The sequence below is a fragment of the Salvia hispanica genome, chromosome 5 (assembly GCF_023119035.1).
Source record: "Salvia hispanica cultivar TCC Black 2014 chromosome 5, UniMelb_Shisp_WGS_1.0, whole genome shotgun sequence".
Classification (NCBI taxonomy): domain Eukaryota; kingdom Viridiplantae; phylum Streptophyta; class Magnoliopsida; order Lamiales; family Lamiaceae; genus Salvia; species Salvia hispanica.
Genome location: NC_062969.1, coordinates 37,543,908 through 37,566,798, shown reverse-complemented (window position 1 = coordinate 37,566,798; position 22,891 = coordinate 37,543,908). Strand labels below are relative to the sequence as shown.

The 22,891-nt window shown below is 36.0% G+C and overlaps 1 protein-coding gene and 2 pseudogenes across 1 annotated transcript; 2 read left to right on the top strand and 1 right to left on the bottom strand.

Moving 5' to 3' along the window:
* Window positions 1–3,117: 3,117 nt before the first annotated feature.
* On the top strand, window positions 3,118–3,662 carry LOC125190347 (cysteine proteinase inhibitor 1-like). The gene has a single exon (XM_048087626.1). The coding sequence runs from the start codon at window positions 3,162–3,164 to the stop codon at window positions 3,543–3,545; it is 384 nt and encodes a 127-aa protein (XP_047943583.1). The 5' UTR covers window positions 3,118–3,161; the 3' UTR covers window positions 3,546–3,662.
* Window positions 3,663–6,274: 2,612 nt separating this feature from the next.
* Window positions 6,275–9,973, top strand: LOC125187553 (annotated as a pseudogene).
* A 7,618-nt stretch (window positions 9,974–17,591) lies between these two features.
* Window positions 17,592–18,303, bottom strand: LOC125189972 (annotated as a pseudogene).
* Window positions 18,304–22,891: the final 4,588 nt, after the last annotated feature.

Below are 22,891 nucleotides of genomic sequence, written 5' to 3'. Positions count from 1 at the left end.
GTCCCGGTTGAGATAAATTAATAAAAATTCCTACAAAGTGTTAAAAGGTAAAAGTGGGTCCTAACATCCACTACAACTAATAAAAAAGTGTTAAAAGTGGGTCCCAACATCTACTACAACATTTATTTATTGACACTCAATTAAAGTGGGTCCCAACACTCAAACATTTTTTTCTTAAAACATGGTCCGACTCAACCGGACTCCTAAAGCAGGACGGAGGAGTAATTTAGAAGTCCAATATACAAGGTCTACCTCCCAAAACGCCCTACCTCTCTACCACACAAACCGCACACAGATAACAAGTGGTCATCAAAGTTTATTAGGTTGAAAAGAGAAAATATTTGCACCTATAGCACACAGGAAGAGTGTTTTGTACTATTTTAGTACCTGGGCATGCAGATGAAATCATAGGAAGGGCTGACTTTGACTTCTCTTCACTAGCTGAATTGCTTTCTCTATAACGATATATGAATTCATTACAAGGCCTCAATAAGTGCAAAACTGACTGCTGCTAGTATCAAAAATGGCTTTTACTCCCAAAGACTTCAACAATGTTGTAAGTTTGAAATACCTGAAATCATAAAAAAACTGGTAGTGCCAGGACCATGTACCCAAAATAGACAACCCAACAATTATTTTCCCAGCAAAAATAAATAAAGTACAACAATGATTTCTACATATAAAATCTTACTTGAAGGGGAGAAAGGCCAAAATGAACAGCAAGAGAAGCCCTAGACTGAGGAGAAAGGGGAGAAAATTACAGCTTTTCCTTTGTTGAGGTTCAAAAGAAACTCATCTAAACCTGCTTCTCAAGCATAACTGTCTCTGCAGAATTTATGCACCCACTGCACGAGAATCATGAATATTAGTGTACCAGTTTCAATTTTCTCTCCTCCTCCATTCTTCCCCTGAACTTACTCACATACATACACACACACACACACACACACAAGTGCAGAGGAGTCCCTAAGTTACTATATCTAGCAACGGTGGTCATAAAAAACAAACACGCTCATCCTGGAAACTAGAACCAATAGTTGTATTTACCTGGCTACAAGCTAAGCAGTCCTTGAGTGAGATCTTCAGAGGCTCCGTCTGAGCCGCTTTAGGACCCTATCCTTCCCAGCATTCTGTTCATGAGCAGCAACTAGAATAACTACAAAGAAAAGAATGGCAACAAACAAGATCATACTAAACAAGTATGCATTTTGAAGATCATGCACCAATGCTTCCAACAGGCATCTCAATTGATATTATACTTGAAAGAGGGGTGTACTGACCTTCACTAATTGTGTCAAAATAAAATCCAACTGGAAATATTTACCAAACTCTAAAAAAAACGCAAACAGTTGGACAATTTCAACAGCAGGGAGCAATTGCGATCACAATTCTCAAAAACCTAGCTGGTGATTATTGATTAAAAGAACTAGTTACCTCAGTTTTAATGACACAGCCTTGTGATGGAGCTATGTAATCGTTCAAGTCGCCAATTCTGAGCGTACCAGAAAATCTCTCCGACATTATCGTAGTTTGTATGGTGTACGATTCCCTGAAGAACGTAAGATATGATCTTCTTCTCTCCATAAACGTGACTTCTGATCCCCTTAATCTGCAATCAAAATTCACCAATTAAAATCTCAATTACACTTATTTTTCCTAAATCTGCAGTTCACGCCTCCACTCACACACAAAATAAAATAAAAAATTGTTCCTCAATTCACATTTTCATCATAAAGAGAGAGTTGTTCCATTCAATTCCACAACTCTTACATGTAATTCATGTTCTTTTTCTTTTGTCTCACAAAGCCAATTTTTGTTTTTTTTATCAAACTCAAAGAGTTTTCCATGGCAGAAATAGCAAGGAGTCCTTTTCTTTTTACACACAAAGTTCAATTTTCAATAAGGTATCCATCATGTTTAGAAACATGAATCTCATACAACCATGGAAAAACTCAAATTATTAGAGAAACCGTTCAATGATCATAACTTCCTAACCTATAGGGGGGCTGCCGGCTGTTTGAACGGCAGCGGCGTGGAGGAGAGGAGGACAACGGCAAGTAGTCGATTTGGGCTCCTGGGTGGGCCAGTTATTTATTTGCTTTGGGTTGATGCTTATAAAATGTTTTGGGCCCAATTTCATTTCTTTTTGCGGAGCACCTTTTATTATTTTCTCTTGACTTCCAAGTTAATTTAAGTACTTCTAGAACTAATTTATTAAATGCACGAAAGCGAGAAAGTTGAGGACATGCGAGGCAGACGACGAGTATCAAAAACACGAAAGATGACGCACATTTCCTATTTGTGTACACTAGCTTGAGTAAGGCTCACCCTAGTCATAGCTAAATTCTTAACTTTTAAAGTAAATGATCGAATAGAAACTCATCAAAACAAAATACCGCAAGACATAATGCTTTTGAAAGAAATATGCTATTTCTTCAATAGTGTCACATATTTTAAATCTGTACTTTATCAGTCTCTGTAAGATGTGTATTTTTATTTGTAATTTGTACTCCTACCTATGAAGATGTTATTTTTTCATTCTCGCATTCAAATATCCAACTGTATTATTCCCCCTATCTTGTTACACTCATTAACTCTACCTAAACTTTTGCCTATTTCATGAAAGTAATAATGTTATAAGACAAAGGAAATATTATTGAAAGTTGACCAAGAAAATAAATGAAAAGGAACGGTTAATATTTATATACTATGGGAATAAAACAAATAAGTGAAGAACAAAAAATTTGTACTAAAAAAGATGTAATTTTTTCATTCTCTCATTCACATATCCAACTATTGTCTCGCTTTAATTAATTATATTTAATAGCTTCACCTAAAAATTTTCTGGTTCAAAAATATTAATGTAAGTTGACAAAGAAAAAAATGGAAAGAAACGGTTAATATATATGTGGGGATAAAGAAAATAAGTAGTACTACAATAAATAAAAAATTATTGAAAACAAATGATATTTAAGGTAATTACTCCTTCAAATAATAACAAAATTAATATTTTTACTAGTACCAATATATTTACCCTTCATTAAATGGAACCTTCTGGACTAAGATATATTGGTCTCAATAAATTCGTATTTGCGCGTCCCGTTCCCCATTTATAAATATAACCGTCCCCCCTTACGGTCCACCCACCCATACTCAAAATCATGGCACCCAAATCTCTTCACATTCTCCTCGCTGCTCTCTCACTCATGGCGGTTGCGCTGGTTCCCATCTCAGCCGCTTCCCGTGGCCACATCGTCGGCGGATGGAAGCCAATCGACAATCCCAACGCACCGGAGATTGTCGAAATTGCGAAATTCGCGATTTCGGAATACAACAAGCAGAAGAAGACGGCCTTGGATTTGGTGTCTGTGGTGAAGGGAGAGTCGCAGGTGGTAGCTGGTATCAATTACAGGCTCGTGATCTCCGCCAAGGCGCCTCCGCCGCCGCGCCCAAGACCTATTCCGCCGTCGTTTACTCCAAGCCTGGGCCGAAGTCCCTTAAGCTCACTTCCTTCGAGAAAATTAAAGACTGATCGCCGATTTTAGAAATTAGAAATGGCCAGATATTGTGTATCGGTATCCGATAATGAAGTGAAATAAATTTTCGAGATATTTGTATCTGCTTAAAGATTTGCAAGTTTTTATTGGATTTTTGTTGAGTGATTTTTGTGGTGAACTTTACAATTTTCAGAGAAATGAAAAAGATATGTTTTCGTGATCTACGTGTTTCTGTCGTGTAGAGTCACGACTCACGAGTGACGGCAATTGACCATCTGTCTATTTTCACATGTTTTTATGACTTTTTAAGACTTCTTTATTTGATGTTTCTTTGAAATAAAGAGAAGCATAAATTCAACTAAAGATAAATGGTCACGCAACCATCTTAATTTTGAGTTCTACGTGAATAACACACTTTGATTGGAAATTCCATCGTTTAGAGATTTTGTTAGTATTATTATGGATATATCATACTCTCTCCATCCACAATTTTTTATCTCATTTTAATTCTAGATGATTTTAAATGCAAAGAAAGAAGTGGAAAAGTTAATGCAAAGAAAAGTAAGTCCTACTTTTATATACACGTATTAATTTTGATGTCCTAAAATAGCAAATTGAAACATTATTTTAGAACAAAGGAAGTATATTATAAAGTTATCTTTTCGAAGTAGATGGGCAACTATAAATTTTCTTTAATATGTATTTGCTTTCCTTTTTTTCATTTTTTTGGAAAACGAAAAATAATTTTGAGTATACTTAGAGGAGAAGTGTATGACTAGTTGCACAAAATTTCAACCTTCCGAATTTGTAATGAACACATCTTCTGGAGGGAAATAAACTTATACCATAAAAATAGAAAATTAGCTTAGAGAGGAGACCTAACTTTAAATATGTCCCATAGGTGTTTTTCAAATGAATATTCTGTCGAAATATTATTTGAACAAAGTGGAGATAATTGGATATTAAAAATGTACATTAATTTTGAACAGAGGGGAAATAATTGGATATTAAAAATACTCCTCCGTCCCCGATTAAGATTCACACTCTTTGACTTTTTGTGTAATAAATTTGTTAGATAATGAAATTTTGTGTAATAAAATGGAGTTAGGTAATGACATTTTTGATGTCCAAATATAGTAAGTAGGAAGTGTGATCGACTTTTATCGGACTACTAAAATGAAAAGATGTGACTTTAATCGGGACGGGGAAAGTATATATTACTCCCTCCGTTTCTTCATAGTTGAGGCGGAACTTTTCAAGACGAGTTTTAAATGAATGTGGGTATGTTAAATAAATAGATAAAAAAGTAGAGAGATGAAAAGGTAGAGAGAATAAAGATAAAATGAATAAAGCAGTAGAATAAAGTAGAGAGAGTAAAGTAAGAAAGATAAAAAAGTTACTATATACTCCTCCGCCCCATTAAATATGCAACATTTGCTTTTCAAGCAGATTTTAGTAGTGTATTTTGTGAGTTAACGAAAGAGAGTAAAATAAGAGAGAAGAAAAAGTAGAGGAGTAGAAACGCTTTCATTTTTAACGATGATAAAAGAAAAACGTTCACTTCTAATTGACAGATGAGTATTGAAAATGACTCAACTATGAAAAAATTTCCAAATTTAAAAATGATCCATGTAAAACTGAGGGAGTAATTTGATGACGGACTAAAATGACAAAAATAAATCGGTACAAATATTCCTTTTTAGTTTTTAGTGATGGAGGCAATGTTTTTTAGTAAAGACAGTTGCAGGAACTATGCGTCAACGTGCAGCAAAATTTAACTGAATTAAAAAAGTCTATCTAGAGTAAACTTCTAATTCGAAAAAAATCAAAAAGAGCAATATTTTATTGGTTCCACTGCATGTTAGTATTTTTTAATACAGCCAGAAACAAAATCATGCTATATGTTAGGCATTTGAGCCGATGATTAGACACGAATTCCCCCAAAGTGTAGTAGATTAATTTAATCGACTGATTAGCAAAGTAAAATAGAATGATCAATTCAAGTGGCCACAAATTAGTACTCCTTAAACATTGATTTAATCGATGAATTGGTTATGGCATATCTAGGATGTCCCCTTTAAATCGACGTTTGTAGTTGAGATAACATTTGAATAATATAGTCCGATTACATTTTATTTGCTATTCATCTTCCAAATCATACTTCGGTATATAATGTACTGAATTTAACATTTTAACTGATTTCGCGTTTAGCAACTCACAAGGTGGTCAACGAATTTACCTCTCATAGCTTCGAAATTTTTTGATCTTCAATTCCCATTTAATTCTAGTGCAAGTTAAGATCACAAAAAAATAGTCATAGTATTTCATTTTAGAATGTTTATAAAATTTGAATTCAAATACTATCATAATTAACTAATTGGCTTCAAATGGACTTCTAATTTTGATAGAAATAGAATTTGTTGGATCAGTTGACTAAATATTAAGTACTCCTTGTAATCAGATATTCGTCTTTATCTTAACGATTTTCACATCGACAAATCTAACTATACCAAGTTATATTATTCTCAAAAAAGTAAAATAAAAAGGAAAATTATAATACTTTCAAGTGAAGTTAGGCCCACAAGTGAAAACGATCTGCTATCACAGTTCACAGTCGATATATATAAATGAAATTTAAAACCCCCGCAAATTCACTAAAGCTTGAAAATTTTCTGTTAGGAAAATACAGACCGAAAAATCAACTTTGTCGAATCGGAATCCGAATCCCTAAACCAATCGCCAAGAAATATTCAAGGGCTAATTTTGGGGGTTTAACAATTTCCCAAAATTGGAGGGTGTCTGTCTTCCGGCGGTAAACCGCCGGCGCAGCGGCCGCCGGTGTTACAGGCGACTGTCCGAAGGCTTCCGCTACCGGATACCACCGACGGAGTTGCGGATAATGCTAAGATGAAGAGTCTGTTCAAGTCCAAGCCGAGGACTCCGGCTGATTTGGTGCGGCAGACGCGCGATCTACTCATCTTCGCCGATCTCGGAGCTCCTGACACTAAGGAAAGCAAGCGAGACGAGAAGGTTCTCCTGTTTAATTACCCTATGCATGAATTTTTGTTTTGTTTTGGTTGATCTGGTGGTGCTTGTACTTTGACATTGTCATCTAATGTGTATATATGACAAATTATGTTGTTAGTTAGTGAATAGTGGGTGCTACTGAGTACTGATTTGCAGTTTTATTTAACTGCGGTATTACTGTTTCACCTATTATCTTGTGCATTTTTGTGGAACCTTTGCATAATTGCATTGATAGTATAGTCGATGACTCATTGTGTTTCAAACGTCTGCTCTATGTTTTAATAGGGTAGCAACTGGAATGCAGTAGAGTAGACGATTTTACTGTCCTTTTTCCGATTCTAGTGTTATATCTTTTGCTAATTTTACTGTGTAGATGCTGGAATTGAGCAAACTAATGAGAGAGTTGAAACAAGTTCTTTATGGGGACAGTGAATCTGAGCCAGTAGCAGAAGCATGTACCCAGTTGACTCAGGAGTTTTTCAGAGAGGACACTCTTCGCCTCCTAATTACATGTCTTCCAAAGTTGAATTTAGAGGTACTTGTAGATCAGTCCCTAATTTGGTCACTACAACTTATAAGAATTCTGCCTTGTGCATTATGCTTTATGGTTGGATTGAATTGAGTGTGTTGAGTTTGGACATAATGCAAGAACAATATTCTACTTCTTGGTGTAGAATATCTGACAAATTGATAGTTGTTCAATCTAATTCTTTACCATAAGAATTAAGGGAGAGTTGAGTTGACTGATAGACAATTTTGCAGACCCGCAAAGATGCTACTCAGGTTGTTGCAAATCTGCAGAGGCAACAGGTTCAGTCAAAGTTGATTGCGTGTGATTACTTGGAAAAGAACATAGATCTCATGGATGTCTTGATAGCAGGGTATGTTAGGATAAAGAATCTGCATTAGATTCTGGATTGTTCGATCAAATAACTTATATTTCCAGGCTTCTACTCGAATTGGGATTTAATCTGATAATTGTGAAATTGCTTGTATGAGAGGTCTCCCTGATGTTCTTGTTTGCAATATAGCCTTCAATTTGGGTTTCTGTTTGTGTCTAGTTATGAGAACACTGAGCTGGCTTTACACTATGGTGCAATGTTGAGGGAATGCATACGCCATCAAATCGTTGCAAAGTGAGTAGATCACTCAATTTTCATGCTTTATGATATTATTGTGCCAATCATTCTATCGCATAAAAAGTCACCGACTACATTGGCTGCTTTTTTGTGTCCTTTATTGCATAAGTTTACTGGTTACATCAATGCTAAGTGCTGCAGATGAAAACCAACATTTTGTTAAATGTTAATTTTCAGTTATTTGGTTTATCCATCATTTTGTTGCGTTATATGTGTTCTGTAGTTGATCAGTGATTGATAGGTCTGCTCACTTTACATTTTGATTGGTCACAAAGGTTAATATCGCAGTTAGTGTTAAATATAGCGTTCCCTCATTTGGCATTGTGCTTAAAAAATTGTGGGTGTTTGATTTGACTGAAAAATGTCTTTGATTTAATGCCTCAGAGTATATTTTCCTGTTACTATGATTTGAGAATGTGCTATAGATGGTAATGGTGAAAGTGAACTTACGATGTTCAGTGGGATGTGCGACTCGGTGGTTAAGCTGGGTAGCATTATCTTATAACCCTATATCTTTCTTCATGTGCTCTTACATGATTGGGTTACTTACTACATGTCCAACACCTAGATGATCTATGTTAAGCACGTATGCCATTTTCTCGAGGCACTTTGATCTAAGCTGCTCAAACTTAGGACATGCAAGTTCTAGATTGCGTCCTCAATGATGCCTTTTTTGGTGTTTTTTGGTATAGATACTGACATTAAAGTCTATATAACAGGATTGACATCTTATTGCAGGAGTTACTGACTAGGCACAAATCAACAGTTGCCGAGTTCCTTTCTAAAAATTATGACTGGGTAAGTTTTGCTGCATCAGCATTAAGCAGCTAGATAAGTTAATATTCTTCTTTGTGCCGCATATGTCCTGACATGATATTTCTGCCATGGGGCGTTGAAAATTATCCCTGCAGGCTTTTGTACATTAAGCTCGTTATTCATTACTACTTTGGGAACCTCCCATGTCTCATAATATGTTCATGTGTGTCCTACCCTGGAATTTAACAATGTTGTTTCTTGTAGTCCTTCACGAGTTTCACACCTGATCCTGATTTTTGTCATCTTTTCCTCATAGTTCTTTGCGGAGTACAACTCGAAGTTGCTAGAATCTACTAACTACATTACTAGGAGGCAGGCTGTCAAGGTAATGCGGAACCACCATTTCTTATTGAAAATTGTACAAAAATGATGAAAACGCTTGATGGTGGCAGGCAAATGAAGAGTTGATCAATTCTTATTATTCGATATGTCCTCATGCACAGTTCTGTATGGTTATGATTCTGATTCTCAATACACTCCTTTCAGCTCTTGGGTGATATCTTGCTGGATCGGTCGAATTCAGCTGTAATGACGCGATATGTTAGTTCAAGGGAAAACTTGAGGATCCTCATGAATCTTCTCAGGGTATGTTACATTCTTGACTTTTAGATTAAGTCCTGACTTTCCTTGCTATTAAAATGACTGAAGAAGTGTTGAAAAATGTGTATGAGGAAGGGAGAAGTACATATAGGTAAATGCATGGTAAATTCTATTTAAATTTATCTCAATAAACTAAATGATCTGATATTAGACCTTACTCATTCTCAAATATAATTATCATGTACTTCAGACTGTTTTGTTTTATGACAATCAATATTGGAAGAGCTTGAAAGAGCACTATTTTATGGTTTTTATTGTTGATGTTTGCTGAATTGCCATATTCTGAAAACCCTCATGAACATGTTAAATAAATTTTTTAAGGAATTCGTTCTGAACCATATCATTCTTTGATGTCTTTACTTGAAACTGCATCTATATTAATACTGAACCGTTGCCTTACCCAGGAGTCGAGCAAGAGCATACAGATTGAAGCATTCCATGTTTTCAAGGTACAGTTTTATATTGCTGTCCAAGCTTGTCACATATAGTGGAAAGACATGGATAACTGAAAGTGTTTTCTGCAATACAACTATGTGCAGTTATTTGCAGCTAATCAGAACAAACCTCCGGACATTGTTAGTATTCTCGTTACCAACAAAAGCAAGCTACTACGCCTTTTGCTGATTTCAAGACAGAAAAAGGTAAAAATGTGGAATGACATATTCACGCAGATAATCTTCGAATATCTTTGTTTGAAATTTTGCTTTGGTTGCAGAGGATGTGCAATTTGAGGCTGATAAAGCGCAAGTTGTCAAAGAAATTGCTGCACTTGAGCCTAAAGAGCGGGCATGATTTCACCTGTTGTTTAAGTGCATCAGCTGCGACCTCTTGTTTAAGTGCATCAGCTGCGATGACTGCCTTGTACCAGTAATTCTAGTTGTGATAGTATTTTTTTCTTTTCCATATGGAATTGTTAATTAAAACGCATCGGATCTCAATGTTGTAAAATACTGAGAAATTGATCTACAAAGTGCTCCCTGTCAGATTATTTTTTAGTTGTTATTTCATCTTGCAGCGTCATTTTTGGGAGTGGATCACCCTGCTATGGTGGGAACACAGCAGGGGATGGATGCTGTGCTATTTACACGACGACGTATTGAGTCAACTTGTACAAACTTTACTTTATCCAAATAGTTTAACTCATGATTCACTAACCATTTCTATAGTATACTTTATTTTAGTGATTTATTTTGTAAAATAGTTTTATAAATTAACGATTAATTAGTATCGAACTACTCATTAAAACTTATGGCTTATTTAGTTCACTAATTAAAATTTCAAAATTTTATATTTAGTTGCATGCTCATTTCAATTTCATTAAGGTATTAATATTATGACAAATTAATTTAATATCAACAAATTATTATATTTAAAATCATAGCTAAATCTTATCTGTTGCAAATAAAACATTATTTTAAATTATTTTAATGTAATATTAATACCCCTCCGTCCTATGCTATGTCTAATTATACCACCAATGCGTTATTTACTGTGTCTTTATTGTTGGTGTCCTAACTAAAATTAGGCGACCCAAATAGAAGCATCTTAAAAAGTAGGAGTAAAAGATTAAGATAATTTTCCCTCAACTTAGAACATTTTTTTGCGTCCTAAATTAGTAGTACTAGTTATTTTTAAAAATTTCCAAACACTGTAATTGTATCTCAATTTTTGTGTCCATAAATGATAAATTTTTTGTAGTGTGAGAAGAATGAGTTAGTGGAGTGTGAGATATATTATCAAAAGTAGTAGGTGTGACAAGCTTGGTGACAGAGAGAAAAGGAAAGCTAGTGACAAGCAATGGCAAACAAAAAGAGTATTAGTTTTACTTAACCCACATGGGACAATTGAGAAAATTAAAATGTTATAATTGAGTTTCAAAATTGTGTAATGAGCTAAAATTCAACGAAAAACTATGATTTAATAACAATTATCTCTAAATTTAAATATAAAATGGATTCAAATTTAACTTTTAGTAAAAAACAAAATTAGAATTAAGTTAATAACACCCTTAATCAATAAGCTCTAATTATGATTCAAATTATAATCTACTAATATTATATTAATTATAATTTAAAATGTTAAAAGTTTAATAACTAAAAATTAACATTAAAAAAATATGAACACACTGATTCACCTTGATATCATATTTGACCATATAAAATTACGGCAGCAAGTAATATTTAATAAACTTAACTGAAAAAGGAAAAGGAATGCAATAATTGTCCCAATCGCCACCGTTTAATAGCACAACATCCCCATCCGTGTTCCCACCACAACGGGAATCCACTCCCGTCATTTTTAAACAAGGAATATGAATCTTTGTGTCTATCCTGTTAACTTTTCTTGATCCAATGTTTGCTGATGCTAATGATTAATGACAAATTTTTAGTACTTAGAATGCAACGCTTGCCTATAAAAACTGTAAAGTCGTCTTCCATTTTTACATTTTTATCAATACTGATGTTTCTTGTGAGGAATACCTTTTTTTTAAAATAGTTGCTTTCATTGACATCGTATATAATTGAAATTTCCACGAGGAAAATAATAAAATCGAAATCCGTAAACCCCACTATTTATATGCGATAAAATGCAATTTAATTGATAAAATACATTTCATCTATTTTATATGTTAGAGGGGTTTTAGTTATGATAGATACTCTATATGAAAAACCATTATTAATCTTTTTCAAATAGAAAAAAATTCCAACTATCTGAATGTAGACATGGACATATTTAAATAGGGCGGAGACCTTAGTCAACTCATCCGGACCGTCCGGAATGTTAAATTATCTCTTATGATCGAGCCAAAAAATATCATTGGCAATTTGGCACTGATGACACTTCTATGTCCTAGAGGAATGGAACCAGGGGACTCAGGGGAGGGTTGTCCCTCCATGCCCTCTTCCCCCTCGCCATTCACAATGGAACGTGGTTGCGATGCTCACTTGTTGAGCGTGCGAGTGGACTTCATTTTTGCTCGATTTTATAAAATATTATATAGAACTAGATTTAAAATTAAATACACAACAATTTCAAAATGACTCACAATTTGGAGTTAGAATCAAATTAGATGAATGAATTTTGTATTGCTTGAGAAAAGCAAGTACTCTCCAGTCCTTGAAGATGACTCACTTTCCTTTTTGGTTTGTTCAATCAAAATGACCCATTACTTAAAATGAAAACACTTTTATGTCTACTTTATTTCATCTCTCTTATTTTACTATCTCCTCTTACCACAAAATATAAGCTGCATAAAATTCATGCTGCCAAGGAAGGGTCATCTTCCTTGGACGGAGGGATATTTTATAGATAACTTTCAACTTCTGCATTCCTTGTGAGTTCAATGTATATCAAAATAGTTAAAATGGTCAAAATACTAACATAGGAAAATAGAACCATGCAAATCCATGTATGGCATCCACTTCGTCTAATTTTCTCAATAAATCTAGAATATAGTTTGTATTCTATTGTTTCCATAAATCTAGAATATAGTTTGTTAGGATTTGATTTATTTGTCTTATTATAAAAGATTTTTTTTGCGCCTCCCATAATATAAATATGTGTGGAGTCTTTAATTATTATTGATAGAAACTACAATATCTCTCTTTTAATTTCAAGCTCTTATGGTGTGATCCTTTGGATGGAACAAGCTGTTAGAGATTTAGGGATTACAAGAAGGAATACAAGAAGAACTGAAACGAAAATTACAACGGAAAATTCGAAACTAATGAACCGTAAAAGGAAATAGCCGAGTCGAGGAGGCCTCTTTCCGCAAGACGAGATACGCCCGGTAGTGCTCTTCGGATTGGCGTTTCGTCCCCAAAGATAAAACGGCTACGTCTCGATGAAGCGCACCGCTATCGGCGAGCTGGCCTTGGATGGAGGAGAGGGCGAGCTTGGCGAAGAACAATGCGAGAGAGAGAGCTTATGATGCGGGAATGCTTTCTAGTGTTTTTGGTGTGTAGAATGCATGGAATGACTAGCCTATTTATAGGCTCGGTCCCCAGGGGGTCAACGGCCATAATGGCCGTCATTAAAGCTAGACCGTAACGGTGCGTGGTTCTGGCTCGTAACGTTCGGCGTTACAAGCCGTTACGCGCTCGAGCTAGAAGCTTCTAGATTCGTTCACGACGTGGACTCTCACGTGTCAGCCACGTTGGCTTACCGCGTCATACGACGAGGTGGCATCCCGCTGGCTGTCCACTAGACTTGGGCCAAGCCCGCAACTAGGCCCAAGCACCAAGCCCGCGACGGGCCCAAAGAACGCCCAAGACCAATTGCCAAGGACAAGGACAAGGACAAGGACAAGGACACGGGCACGGGCACGGGCACGGACGCAGCGCGAGCACGGGCTCGGGCTCGGGCTCGGCTCGAGGCTCGCGGCACGCGGCTCGCGGTGGAGCGGGCAGCGCGCGTATGGGCTCTTACAGCCCATCTTAGTCCACTATAATTATTACATGTAATAATCCTTCTTATTAAATACTAGTTTAATAAGGTTGAAACTTTCAATGTGGGATAATTAACTCTCTTAATTATTCCCTAATCTCCTCTCATAGCTCATTAAGTTTGCAATTTTTGCACAACTTTAAATAATTATTTCTCACTCATCGGGAATCGGATTTGAGAAAATAAATATACCACGGTCTTCTACTCCGAACGTAGATCGACGCTATATCATTTAATTTTACAAAATTAAATGTCTCGTTGAAATTATAATTGGTCAAAGTCCATTGACCGGGCATAGATTCCAACAACAACTAACTTTATCCATATCTATTTTGCAAAAACTTCCTCATATTCCACAATCTTCTCATCCTAGCTATTCACAAAGATTTCTATTCCTTAGTGTTCATACTTCATAATTATCTTGATAAATTATGTTATTGGGTATAACAATGTATACAACTTAAATTTCAATTTTAAAAGAGTTTATTTTTTTCCAGTTTCTCATACTTTCTGATATTCAGCTTTTACCGCAATTCATGAAAAGTAAAGTATTACTTTGGTCTTAAACATATGACCGATTTAAGATTTTTGGGCCAAAACATTCACTTTTTGAAAATCAAATCCCAAAAAATACGAAAACTATCGTTTAGCTCCTTTTTTCATGGTTCCGTTAATTCGATGACCTAACCGTCAATTAGCAAAAATTTGACCGATTGCCGATTTTCATTACGTATCTAATTTTGATTTTTTTTAAAAATATTTTTGGGAAATTTCATGTAAATGTGAAATAAAAATGGACAACAAATTACGAGACAAAGTAGTCCATATTCATTATCTACTACCAATTGGTCCGAACATTTAACCACACCCAATGCAAACTTAAGCCTAACAGCTCTGGATTTTGCACTATTTTAAGGCCGTTGTTTGATCGCTTTTTGATGTCAAAGTCACTCTACACGTCCATTATTTGCATATTTGTCTATTTTGGTATTTTGACGTGTTTTGTGAAAACGTGCATAATGAGCGAAAAAGGAGCAAAACGCAAAATTTGGAAATCGGGGTCGGATGGCGACCGCCGCGGATGTGTCGCGACCGGCCAGCGCCCGGCGGACAGATCAATGCGCGGTCCGCCTGTAAAATACGCTTGGAAGAGAAGTCTTGGCCATACGCCGAAGTCGTGCGGCGGCCGCCCGAGGAAACAGACTCGGAGTCAACGCGCGACCGCCTAAGAGTGCGACGGCTCGCGAGAAAGGCGGCAATCCGAGATGCCCGATTTGCTCCAAGATTTACCATATTTTGGAGATCTTTTCCTTGTACAACAAGGATTGTTTCCTCTATAAATAAGACCTCAAGCTTCATTAAAGGGAGAGCTTCTACTTGCAAAATAATTCATAGAGATCAAGAGCTAGAGTACTTCACTTGTAAGGAGTTGGAGAAGGATTTCAAGAATATCAGAATGACAAGGATTCAACCTACTAGTTTTATGTTCAATTGTTTTCCCTTCAATCTATGTGTTTAGCTTATTTTATCGTGTGAACTAAACTCATAGGATTCTAGGGATGTGTTAAGAATAACTTTGGTTATACAATTCCTTTTTCTATTTAATATCCGTTTTGTTTTTACTTTGTTTCTTACCTAAGTAGTTTTGATGTTGCATGATTGAGTGACACAATCGTGTATGATTTAATATAACTTGCTTCATAACTGGACGAGTTCTAGCTGAGTTAGATTCACTTAGTAGACGCTACAATTAGCTTTCCTTAAAACGCACTGCTTAATTGAGAAGTGAGGACTTTTCAAGGGTGTTAGGAGCTTTTTGGAGTTACGTGTTAGGATTGACAACCCTAATTTTGTAATCAACGTTTGTATCGCATGAGCATAAGCTAGGTGACTCGTCCTTTCAAAGTATAAACTATGCTGGGTATTGTAGTTTGGAACTTCTATAACCATAAATGTGAATGCACATCCCCGGGATTCCCTTATCTCTATCGTTTATCTCCGTGTTTATTTGCATTTAGTTGTTATATGCTTTTTATTGTTTTTAGTTTTCAAAAGTTTTCTAAAACCTACGCTTTCGATAGTAATTGAGTCTTAGTAGAGGATAGACACTTTGTGTTTGCCTTCCCGTGTTCGATATCCGAATCGACCTTTGGCTATACCATATATACTCGTATACTTTGGTTTATTTAGTGCAAAAAAATAGTGTATCACTGCAAAAACTTTTCCGGTGGTTGTTGGTTTGATACATTATGCATAGTTATAACAAGTTAACAATTATGTGATTGCTTCTTGTCGACAATGAGGCAATAATCTATGTCAATAAACCGACATCAAATTGAGGCGATAAATGGACAATAAATTACAAGATAAAGTAGTCCTTCATATTCATTTTCTACTTTGAATTGCTCATGAACATTTAATCACAACCGTCGAATTACATCCAAAAAATTGTTGTTATGGCACCGCATCAACCCTAACACCATCAAAACCCAAAAACCATCAAAACTCAAACACGCGAAACCAAGTATTCAATGGTCTTCAACCCGGAATCGGAGAAGAATGGACTTGCGTGAGAACTAGGGTTAGAAGAACCTAGAAACCCGATGCGCCCGATGGGACTTGTTCGTTTTTCTTCAAAGAATCGTTCTTTCGAACTACCGATGAGAGGCCGAACCTTCTTTGACTTCATTTTCAGGGATGTGTGAACTTCTCTTCCTTGCATATGCAACGTTCATGTCGACGGAGACCATCGTGGAACGAAAGTTTGGGTCGACGACTTCCAACTCATGGCAACCAACACAATAATTGAATCGGGTTCGTTTTGGTGAATCAAACTAGGGGTTTTTTGAAGGGCAAAAGAAAAAGAGAGAGTTTGACGTTTCATTTTTTTTCAAATGAAAAGTTAAGAGATATTTTAAGTGAACTTAGAAGATTTTTTATTCAAATTCAAATATTAAAAATTGAGTTATTTAGTAAAATAATTAGCTTAACATTAACCTACTAATAATCTCGATTAATCTAATTGGGTCAAATATGGACCAATTGACAGTGATCAAAAAATGACGTAAGCTCAAACAAGGACCTATTCGACAACGTTTCGTATGTATTGGATTCGAGAGTCAACTTGAACAAGTATAACTTGACCCGATTTTAATTTTAGGCGTGGTGTGTTTTTGGCTAGATATATTTTTTCACAAATAAACTGTCCAAGATTCATTATTGTAGATTTTTCTTACAATTATTGGGTAAAATACCAATTCAAATTAAAATAATGTTACCGTGACGTGGGTTATAAATTTTTTCATTTTCATCGATTGAGGAATATTGACATTTAATTACTTGAAAAGTTTTTTTAAATTGTCAAATTGCAAATAGTTATTTACCAAGATCGATTATGAATCATTAAATAGTAATTGATTTTCAAAAAGTGAATGTTCTGGATCAAAATCGTAAAACGATCATATGTTTAGGACCAAAATAGTACTCCTACTTAACTCATTCAAAAAAATATGCTTTTCGCAATGGAAATTCTATTAAAATCTCCTCAAATCAATTTTATGGTGGGTGTGTGATCTCTGCAATGACATTTTGAATATGCAGTGTCGAGCTTGTAAGGTTCCTACTTGCAACAGAGGTACTCAACTATACATATTATATTGCAGTACAGTGATTGTTTGACAGACTGATATACTGTGTGTAGTCAAGTATTTGGTTAAGGAACTATGAAGCACTTGTTTATACTTATACTCATTCATTCACTAATTTGCTTCATGCATTCTTTGTTGATGTAATTCTGCATCTTATAAGAACCTCAATGAGATCGAGTCCTACACCATATTTTTCTTCTTGCCAGGTTAGTTTCTTGCCACACTATACTCTGTAACACTAAATAACATATGGAGTACTTGCTTGCTAATTCTTCTCACACACCATAATTTTACCTTTACACAACTAAACCTAAATCATCTGTTATGGAAGAATTCCTCATCTTTTATGAATCATGAAAGCTTTAGCATGTTGTGTTATATATATAATCTCTGTTTTTGAAAATTGAATCAAAAGGAGGTTCAGAAATCATGTTATGCACCATAAATAATAAACATATATAACTATCCCAAACAAACCCTAAGTAATAAACTGAGCTGAAAAACATGGAAAAACCAACAAGAGCCATAAACTTTACAAAAGACTTCAAACCCTATCTTGACCACTTGCACCATATCCATTATAGCCATGGTTTCCATTTGACATCTTGTCAGGGCGGCTCGACTTCTTCCTCTTCAAGACAACACACCATGTGCAGATCTCGAGAATGGCAGCGAGAGCAGCCAGGCCGATCAGTACCCGATGTAGGCAGTCCTCCATTTCTGATCAGGATGTAGGATGTTGAAGCCCTTGAAAATGTTGATGATGCTGAGAACTATAACAGAGTATCCAATGAAGTGGTGGACATCATTCCAATAGAATCTCAGTTTGTGCTCCTTCTTCGGCCTCAGAAGCAGAGCCGTCACCTGCAGGGTCGCCAGGTGAAGATGACAATGCCGATGATCCTGTGAGCCGTGGGATGTGATTCCGAGACTGGCTCCCGAGCTGGAGGCCGGGGGATCCAGCCTGCCACTCGGTGATGTAGCCCGAGCTCTGGAAAAGAGCGTGAAGGTAAAACCATGTTGGATCGGCTGCCGGGAAAAACTTAGATACCTCGCTGTGATGGCACCGATTGGAAGTAGTATTCCCCAACTCACTGAGTTCAGCACCCGTGAATCTGCATCATATTCCATTTCGGTCCGTCTCAAACTATTGCACATTCATTTTTTAATAAAAAAATCTTTGTCTCGACTTTATCTCTTTCACTTAACCTTGAAATATCAATTCCTTATTTTCGTGCTTGCACTACAATAAAAAATCAGATAAGGACACTTTTTAATGGTATCAAGGACGCTAATTGTTTGTCTAATTATACCAAAAAAAGCAAAGATTAGAGATAATTTGCCCTCAACTTAGGGATGCTTTCTTTTCATCCTAAATTAGTTATTTTCAAAATTTCCAAACATTAGAATTGCAAGTTTTCAATTTTTTGTCCTAAGTTTTTTTAATTGTTGGAAGCATAAATTTTTTTAAAAAACTCACATTCTTTTTCTTGGTCGGGAATCGATGGGTGGCTCCGACGTTCTCCCCGTCTGACCGAAAGAAGATTGAAGTTCCCGGCAGACTGGACATTGGGCCAGAGAGGGGATTTGGCGGGAATCCCGGAGGGGGGCCTTCCGCCACATTGACTCATGGTAGAGCTCAAAAAAGCCGGCGGGAAAAGATGGTGTACCTTTCCCCGCAAAAGGCCGCAACCAAAAACCGGAAAGCTCAAACCCCCCTCCGCCAGCTACCTGGTAGCGTTCCCCGGCGACGTGTCGCCCTCATGGTGCCGTCTGATTTCTGGAACGCACGAGCGCCTGTGCTCCGATCATCCCTCTGCCGGTAGGGTTGATCGCCCACCCACCCCTCTCGACGCGCCACCCCCACATGGCGGTACGCGATATTGGCCGTTTTGGGGGATTCATCGTAGTTCCAGTGGAGGAAGGAGTTGAGGTTCGGGAGATCGGCGCAGTGGCTGAATATGTGGTTGCCGGTGAAGGTGTAGTTTGCATGATTGTGCGGGGGTGAGGGGTAAAAAGATGAAGAAGAGGGGAGGGGATTAAGGCAGGCCTAAAAATCTTAGGTTGTTTTGGGTTCAAATTTTTGATTTTTGAGAGTTTGATCATTTGAATGGAGGGAGAGAGGTGTTTTTTTAAAAGAGAATGGGGGGTCATGATAGTTACAATTTGGGGAGATGTGTGATGAAATAATTTGTGATTTTTTAGATTATTGCACCCGTCAATTAGCAATATTTGGGTTTCCCCTAATTTGTTTGGGTTTACAACCACCATTGTTTAGGTCTTAACTTCAACTATAACTGTACTAGAAAAAAGAGATTCAAAAAGGTAATCTTTAAAACCTTTAATATGGTAGAACAATGATATTTTGGTAGTTTTTTTTCCGGGAATTGCAAAGTTATAAAAGAAAATTTTCCCATCCGTCTTTTTTTTAAAAAAACCCGGGGGGTGGGGCCCCATTTTAAATTGGTTTTCCTTTTAAGGAAAACACCGCTTCATCCCTTTGGGGCAAGTTTAATCCCCAATTCCCCATTATTAATTTAAAATTTTTTTCCAATTATTAAAAACTTTCTACTTATAAAAATACATTATAAAATAAAAATTACATAATTAAAACCCAAAAAAAAATACAAATTACATAATTAAAATACAAAAAATAAAAATACATAATTAAAAAAAAAAATACATAATTAAAACCTTACAAATTAAAAATTAAAAACGGGGGAAGACTATTCCCCCAAACCCCCAATTTGTTTTAGCCCCATAAAGTTTCTGTTTTGGGGGTTTTTCCCGGAATTAATGTGAAATTATCGGTCTTTGGAGTTGACTCAAATGGCCCCTTAGGGTGGGGGGTGGAGGGGGCCGGAAGGGGGGGGGCGGGCGGGGGGGCCCCGGGCGGGGGGGCGGGTGGTCGTCGCCTTTTTCCTTTCCGGGCCGGCCGGGGGAAACCCCCTGGGGCCGGGAAAGGGCCGGGTTGGAATTCCGGGGGGGTAGCCACATCACGGAGGAGGATAGGCAAACCCCTGGGCCGTTTCCTTGGAGGGGCCGGGGGAGGAGGGCCGCTTGCCCCCTTAACCCGGGATGTCGGCCCTCCCGAACAATGGGAATACTTAAACGGGTTTTTCCCCCGGGCGGTATCCGGGCCCGGCAGGATGATGTCGGCTCGTTGGTCCCGGTTTCCCCGGCCAAATTCTTCCGGAAAAATCCGGGAATTTCCCGGGTTTTCGTTATCTTAGATGCTTCTGTCCCATACTATCATTGCGTTAGGGCCCCGGCCGGTTTTTTAGGCAAAGTGATCGCCACCAATTTTTCCCCCTTTGGTTGTCTTGGGGGTTTCATCTTGGGAGTCCCCCAAGTAAGGTTTTGAACATCGTTATCATCTCCCCCTGGGGGGTTGGGGAAACCACGGCAAGGGGGAGGGGACAAGGGGGAGTAGGATTTAAACCCCTTTTTTCCCCCTCCCCGTCCGGGGGCCCAGCCCCGGGGCGTTTAGGCCATGCAACGGGAAGGAGGGGTGGCCCCCCGGGCTTCCCAAACCCGGGTTTGAGGGGGGGGCCAAAAGGGGGTTTCCCGGGTTCTTCCCCCCAGTCAAACCCACCGTGGTTCCCCCATGTTCGGATGGGTGATCGCCCCGGGGACATTGTGTAGTGTGGTGGGAATTTAGTCATATAAAGTGTACTTATATATTGTATTAATTAGAATTTTCATATCTTCTAAACTGTAAATATAAGTCATATATTAATATTATAAATTATTGTGTATTTAAGATACTAGTATAATACTATTTTTCTACGATGTATTATGTAAAATAATTTAATTTTTTACATTGCAAAAATAACTATATTATATAATTATCATATTATTGCAAAAATAACTATCATATAACATAATACAACTTACACACGCCAATAACTAAACTTGCTAGTAATACTAATAATAACATATAATAGTAATTATACTGATTTATATAGATAACATGGATAAATTTTAAATACAAAATACATTCATTGTACTAAACTACTGATAAGAGTTTGGCCGGAATGGTATATTATTAGTTTCACAGTAGTATATGATGAAAGCATTTAAAATTTTGTTACAAGAATATACTATAGCTTATATTGACAAGACCAATAATAATTAATATCAAATATTAAAAATTATAAATACAACATCATATTAATATATTAATTATTGCTAATATATGGAGCCGTGCAATATTATGAGTTATTATTATTGTCAAAATTATACTTTTATTATAGATTTTAGCTAAACTATATATGGAGTATTATTTGGTGTCGCAATTTATAATTATTATCAAATAACTAATAACTGATCTAATATCGAAAATTCCCAATTGATTTTACATTCAATAGATATTTTGATTCACGTGAACAATTTCAAAATTTATAAAAAAAAATCATTAATTGGAATTCACTTCAACTTCTATAATTCTGTTCTTGATGAACTGAATAAGTAAAATTTCAATCAAATCGAAATTGAAGAATAATATTTAAATTAAATCAAATCAAATTAAACAAGTGAAGCTAAATATAAATAATCACTAATAATAGAATTGAAATATCAGGAACATATTTCATTATGACTTCAAAATTAATTATACAGTACATACTACATATTAAATCATGTGAATAATTTTATAATAATTAAATATTAGTATAGTTAAAATTGATCAAAATAACTAAATTACGTAATTAAAGTGTATGGTTCAATGCTTTTTTTTTTTTTTAAATATAGGCACTGGGAAATAACTAGGAAAAAGTATTTTTTTTTCATTAGAGTTGGATTTATTGATTTTCCAATCAAGTCAAGAATGAGGAATGGAATTTGAAGTCCAAATTGTCGTATTATTGGTTGGATACAAATATACGAGTACTACTTATTTAAGATACAAATACGCATAAGTAAATATACTATTTTACTACATAAGTATTTAATATTTGAGGATATATTAATCTTTAAAAAATTGTTACTCTCTAGATGCATAAATTTCAACAATTGAGCATTAACTACACAGAATTTTAATAATATTTTAAGATTATGGCTGGCCATAATGTGACCATTTAACATCACTCTTCAAAAAAATATTGGTGTTTGGTAATTTTATCGAAATAATGTGTTGTAATTATAATTTGGAAGACCAATAAAAGCTAGGGTTTTTTTTGTAAGATGCATATTGCATTGATTAAAGTATGAATGGCTAACTACTTCACCATTTTAACCAATTACATCTAACACTGTAAATTAAGTTGTCTTAAACACAAGCACATACCCAGTTTATCTGCATAGAAAACAAATAAACGAATTATTTGTAAATTAAAGTGGCATGTGTAAGACTGTATATTATATGTTGGATTAGGTGCATGATTTGTAGTAAGTAGTACTACTAATAATTGTGAACCCAACATTATTAAGTGGTTAAACCAAATCAACTTCTCACAGTACCTCCTCGGGTATTACATTATGTCTCACTTGTTCTCGACTTTAGAAATATATTTAAAATAATTGATTAATAAAATATATTTGTGATACAAAACAAATGGAAAGATTTGTGATAATTAGGTTGATGTTTACAGCCTTGATTATTTAGGAAGATGTTTTTGTCTGCTTCTTTATCTACTACGCTTCTTTATCTATATTTATATAATTATATTAATGAATTGAAATGGCTCAATTATTAGAAACCGCGTAGCTCGCATATTTA